Here is a 5,606-nt window from a genome sequence, read left to right as displayed (position 1 = left end):
GTGTGGGGGGGGGGGGTGCTAAAGGGCTAACTATGAAGACTTTGCTTAATTTAACCGATGGTGGATGAAGAAATACTCAGCCTTCCTCAGTAACATTTGTTTTGTATTAGTAAGTTTAAACTTCTTAAAATTTACTTTATATAACAAAGTTATATATCCGACATATGTTGCTAAATTCTCAATTTCATGTAATTGTTTTAAAGGTCATATCATAATCCTGTATCAGTTATTCATGTATTTAGACGTTGTTGGACTTGATTAAGTCTCCATCTAGTCAAAGATGACCCAAAATTTGTTAATTTTCTGAATCTAGTGGAAATCCAGCGCCAGAAAGTGGTATCAAGAAGTACTCTAGTTAATAGATTACCAAAGACCTGTCTCTGCCTAACCTACAAAATCCAAAATCTTTATGGACTGAGTCATATCTTCTACCGTGATCTTCTTACACCAAAAGTACAAATTCAGTCAGCATCTTTGTTTCTGGATAAAATTGTAACAGCTCCTTACTGAAAATTTTCCGTCGTTGCTTGGCAACCTGATTGGAGAATCTTTTCTGTTAACATCCAGGGTATGGGTTCCAATAGATTTAGTTGTTGACTAATATCTTCCAATTTCCAATCATTAAAATTCCTTCTAAATCTTAATTGCTAACCAGTTTCAGGATAGCAATCAGCAACCGTAGAATGTCTGTTAACAGCTTAACTGTACTACACAGGATATTTCTCCCTTAACATCCCATCACCAACCCAAAGTCTGTTCAGAACTTAATAGTGGATCCGTATATCCAACTTTTCATTTGAAGTTCTGTCGTAGTTCTGTCCAGAGTTCGCTGATATACGTCCAAACAACCCATTTTGTGGGCATTGACAGTATGTTGAACTGCAATAGTCTTCTTTTTTACCTTATTTAGTAATTATAACTCCTTTCCACAACTCTTCACCATCATGATTCAGTTTCCACAACCATTTAAGCAACAAGCTTTCATTGTGGTTTGTGCAGCTTAAGGTTTTTAACACCCAGTCCACCTCCTCTTTTCTATCTAAACATAACAATTCCCATCTAACCAAATGTTATCCTCTTTCTGTGTTACATTCACAGGGAGAAAATATACCCTTTGCAACTGATCGACAAAAACAATGATTAGAGATGAAACCAAGTCAACAAATGCCAAACCTTGGTTCAACACGTCAAAGCTACCTCAAAAGATAGATAATCTAGTCTGTAGGCTTCTTGATTAAAAAAAACAAAAGAAAAAATATATTTTGCTCTGTAGGCCTTAGTAAATAAGAAATTTCACAACTTCTATGGAGCTAGAAAGGAGCTGCATTAGCTCAGTTGTGCATCCCTTCACTTGCTTAATCAATTTCTTCTTTGTAGGAATCTGTCCTTGTGGATATTACTCGTAACAAGTAACAACTTGGCTTTATCATTCACTGCTGCTTCTACAGTTTCCTCAAGCATAAATTTATCTTACTGAAGTTTGTTGAGTGTGTATATTTCTTTCTCTGTTTGCATCCCATTATGTTTTTAATTAGTTTAAAAAATGAAAATATATAATGACTGGAAAGGCTTCTGCAACTTACTCAAAATTGTAAATTTCTCCCAATCTTTTTCAGACCTTTGATTTCTCTTGTTGTTTCATCATCTTTTTAACAGATTTGAGCTCTCTCTTTATTTATATATATAATATTTTTAATCTATCTAACTATCTTTCTTCCTTCCTTTCTTTTATTCTTTCTTAGTTTCTTTCCTTTTTTCCTTCTTTTTTTTTTCCACAAGGAACATATTTGAGCTTTCTACAGCTTCAAGTTTGAGTCACTTCTCATTCTTTACTTGCTTATGGCTTCCTAAGCATTACTTCTGTTATGATAAAGAAGAGAATTAATTCTAGATTCCTAGGTCACTTCTATTATCCCTGGAATGCTTACCATTTCGACCAATATGTTATTCCTTTGCCCCATAATTATTTACCCATATTTGACTTTCTATAGTCAAACTAGATCAAAGTCATCTTAGGACTAAATTTTGCAATGGCTAAGAGTAAAGCTCATAGTATGTACTATCGTAAGAAGGTGTATAACTTTCTACCACATAAAAATATATAAAATATCTGCTTTGGTGAAATCTTGTTTGACTTTTTAGGGACAAAATTATGGGAATAAGGGAGTAACAACTAGTTGTAGCTGTATGAAAAGTCATGAGATTTCGATAATCGTAAGGGTTTGACTCTTGTTACAGAATATATGACCTTTTTTCATAACTTTTGGTATAATATGAATGTGAAAGCTAAATTAATTTACGAATTTCTCCTTCATATCTTGTCATGCTGTTATTTCAGGTATTGGTGTTCCTTTGGCCCGGAAAATTATGGAGAAGGTGGTGGTATTTTACCAAGTCGACGATATAGGCTTAACACTCGAAACCGTGCCGCTAGACCCCAATCAATGAGGGGCTGCACTTGTCATTTTATAGTGAAGCGTTTGTATGCCCGTCCATCTCTTGCACTTCTTATATATAACAACAGGCGTCATGTTAACAAGTCTGGTTTTGTATGCCATGGGCCACTTGATAGAGATGCTATTGGCCCTGGTGCAAAAAATATACCTTACATTTGCAATGAGATTCAACAGCAAACTATGTCTATGATCTATCTTGGCATTCCCGAGGAGAATGTTTTAGCAAAGCATATAGAGGGTATTCAACGCTACTGTGGTTCTGATGCCAAAGTGAACAGCCTTGCTGCTCAGTATGTCCACAAACTTGGCATGATTATTAAAAGATCTACTCATGAGTTGGATCTAGATGATCAAGCTAGCATAAGATTGTGGGTTGAGCGCAATAAGAAGTCTGTTTTCTTTTATCAAGATGCATCAGAAAATGATCCATTCATCTTAGGTGTCCAAACTGAATGGCAGTTACAACAAATGATTCGTTTTGGACATCGTAGTCTCATAGCCGCTGATTCAACATTTGGTATAAAGAAACTAAAGGTAATGAAGCAATTGTTTTCCTTCTTTAAACCTTGACAACATCTTCCATAGTTCTAATTTAATCTGTGTAAAATGGCAGTATCCTTTGTGCACACTTCTTGTGTTTGACTCAAGACAGCATGCCCTTCCTGTTGCTTGGATCATCACCCGCACAATTGCCAAGCCTGATGTGAGTAAATGGATGAAAGCTCTACATGATCGCGTCCTTGCTGTTGATCCAACATGGAAAGTCAATGGTTTTCTAGTCGACGATGCTGCAGCAGAAATTGACCCCATAAGGCAAAATTCTTATAGTTTACCATTTCTCTGTATCTAGTTAAGTCACATGGTTCTATAACTAATTTACATGATGTTAATGTCTTTTCAGGGAGATATTTTCATGTACGGTTCTATTTTCCCTTTGGCGGATCCGTAGATCATGGTTGAGAAATATCATCAAGAAATGTAGTAATATTGAAGTTCAAAGAGAGATATTTAAGCGTCTAGGGAACATAGTGTACAGCATTTGGGATGGAACTGATCCTTTTGTTGCTTTAGAAGAACTTTCTCAAGATTTTGTTGATCAAATGGCCTTCTTGCAGTATTTCAAAGCCACATGGGTGCCGAAATTTGGTTAGATCATCTCTTTGTTTGTTATCTACTTTTGTTACCTTGAAAAAGTTTTTCCATCACAAAGAAAGAAGAAGAAGAAGAACATAATCTGTCATATACAAAACATATAAATCAGATAGAAACAATATAACTTCTACTATATATGCACTCCATCACTTACATGTACATTTAGTTTATTTCACCATACTATATGAAAGCATTTGTTTAGAATAATTTTCAATTCTTTGCCATTATTTAATTTGTAATAATTGCTCTTTTCATTGTACAGAAATGTGGCTTACTACAATGAAGACGTTACCTCTTGCGAGCCAGGAAGCATCTGGTGCAATAGAAGCATATCATGTCAAGCTGAAAGTCAGACTATATGATGATTCACATCTTGGAGCACTCCAGAGGGTTGATTGGTTAGTTCACAAATTGACAACTGAGTTACACTCTAGCTACTGGCTTGACCGATATGCAGATGAGAGTGATTCTTTTCAAAATGTGAAGGCTGAATATATTGCCACCACTTCTTGGAATAGAGCTCTGCAGATTCCTGATGCATCTGTGACCTTGGATTGCAAGGATAGCTCCTTCGCAAAAGTTTTGAGCCAGAAAGACAGCACTATAGCACGACTAGTTTGGAATCCTGGATCGGAATTTGCCCATTGTGATTGTGAATGGTCAATGCAAGGAAATCTGTGCAAGCATGTTATTAAAGTCAATATGATATGTGGGAATCTTCAATCTTATCAACCTTCTATGTCATTTCAATCATTCAATGAGATTCTAGATAGTCTGTCAAAAAAACCGGCGGATGATTCAATTGCATTGGATTTGTCAACAGCATGGACACATCAGATGCTTGATCAAATTCGGAAGCTTGTTGAGCTAAACCAGGCAAATAATATTGGCACCATAGTAAATAATATGCCTTTGAGATGGGTTGCTAAAAAGGGCAGAACATCTGTTGGCAGACCATCAACTCTTGCTCTTCTCCCCTCCAGCGCCAACAATAATTCAACAAGTTCTGCTGCTAAAAAGAAGCAAAAACGGAAGAGATTATCAAGATTATGCTGATTGCTTGTGGAAGACGGACAAATTTCTCATATGGAACTTTGCATGGGTGCCAACTTTTTCCTCAGCAGCTACCAGCCCTGGCTGTTTCATTTGGCAATGACTATTCTGCGCTTAATTCCTCGATCATATCCCATCAGTTGGTTCCCTGAATACCTAATATTCCCATTCATGATTGTGGGATTGGTTTTGGTGCTGTTTTAACCAACATGATGTCGCCACCAACCAGAGTCAGATCGATGCCAATCCTCGTGTATCAAGCAATTGACTGGTTTCAAGAAATGACCAGAGAAATTTGCTCATCCAGCAAGAAACCTACCGGTGAATGTGAATTCCGGGCTTCGTTGGTGTAGATGCAAGGTGATTTTGTGGCTACATCAGAAATTATCTGTGAGTTAGTCTACTTCTAGCTTGAGATTTTAAAAAATTGACCTTTGAACCCGGTACGTTTTCAGCTTGTCCTAATCATCTACACAAATTTGGAAGCAGAAATTTTGTAGAAAATGAATGTTCATATGGATAACTATCTTATTGTTGAACTCAATTGTTGCTTACAAGTTACAACCATTAGAATAATTTGTTCATGATACACTGTACATATGATTGTATACATTGATTTAGACACAAGTTTCGCTATAACGGTTAAGTTTTCTATGAAACTGGCTTTTCATGTTAGGTTATATTATATATCCTCTAAAACAACATTTTGCTCTAACTTCCTAGTATCTTGACAAATCATGCCGTTATAGAGAGGTTTGATTGTATTAGTTTCCCTTTTGGATGGTCTGTAAGGGAAAGAGTAACTTTTCTTTCAATAAAAAAAAAAAGGAGACTCATGAAGATTTTGTTTTGGTAACAGTAGAATTGTATCAATGATTCTATGTAAATAGATGTTTGTCGTTCGGTCTTTTCTCCGACCCCGTGCATATCGGGAGCTTAGTGCAA

The 5,606-nt window shown here is 36.2% G+C and overlaps 1 protein-coding gene across 1 annotated transcript in view; it reads left to right on the top strand.

Moving 5' to 3' along the window:
• The window catches only part of LOC102587868 (uncharacterized), a 9,224-nt gene extending 3,904 nt beyond the window's left edge, over nucleotides 1-5,320 (top strand). The window contains exons 3-6 of the mRNA XM_006361357.2: nucleotides 2,339-2,990; nucleotides 3,070-3,269; nucleotides 3,358-3,602; nucleotides 3,871-5,320. Coding sequence (XP_006361419.1) covers nucleotides 2,339-2,990; nucleotides 3,070-3,269; nucleotides 3,358-3,602; nucleotides 3,871-4,664 — 1,891 coding nt within the window. The 3' untranslated portion in view covers nucleotides 4,665-5,320. The remainder of the gene's footprint in view (nucleotides 1-2,338; nucleotides 2,991-3,069; nucleotides 3,270-3,357; nucleotides 3,603-3,870) is intronic.
• Nucleotides 5,321-5,606: the final 286 nt, after the last annotated feature.

This window comes from Solanum tuberosum, unplaced genomic scaffold (genome assembly GCF_000226075.1).
Source record: "Solanum tuberosum cultivar DM 1-3 516 R44 unplaced genomic scaffold, SolTub_3.0 scf00355, whole genome shotgun sequence".
Lineage (NCBI taxonomy): Eukaryota > Viridiplantae > Streptophyta > Magnoliopsida > Solanales > Solanaceae > Solanum > Solanum tuberosum.
Note: the sequence above shows the minus strand (reverse complement) of the source record. Positions and strands in the feature narration are given on the sequence as shown.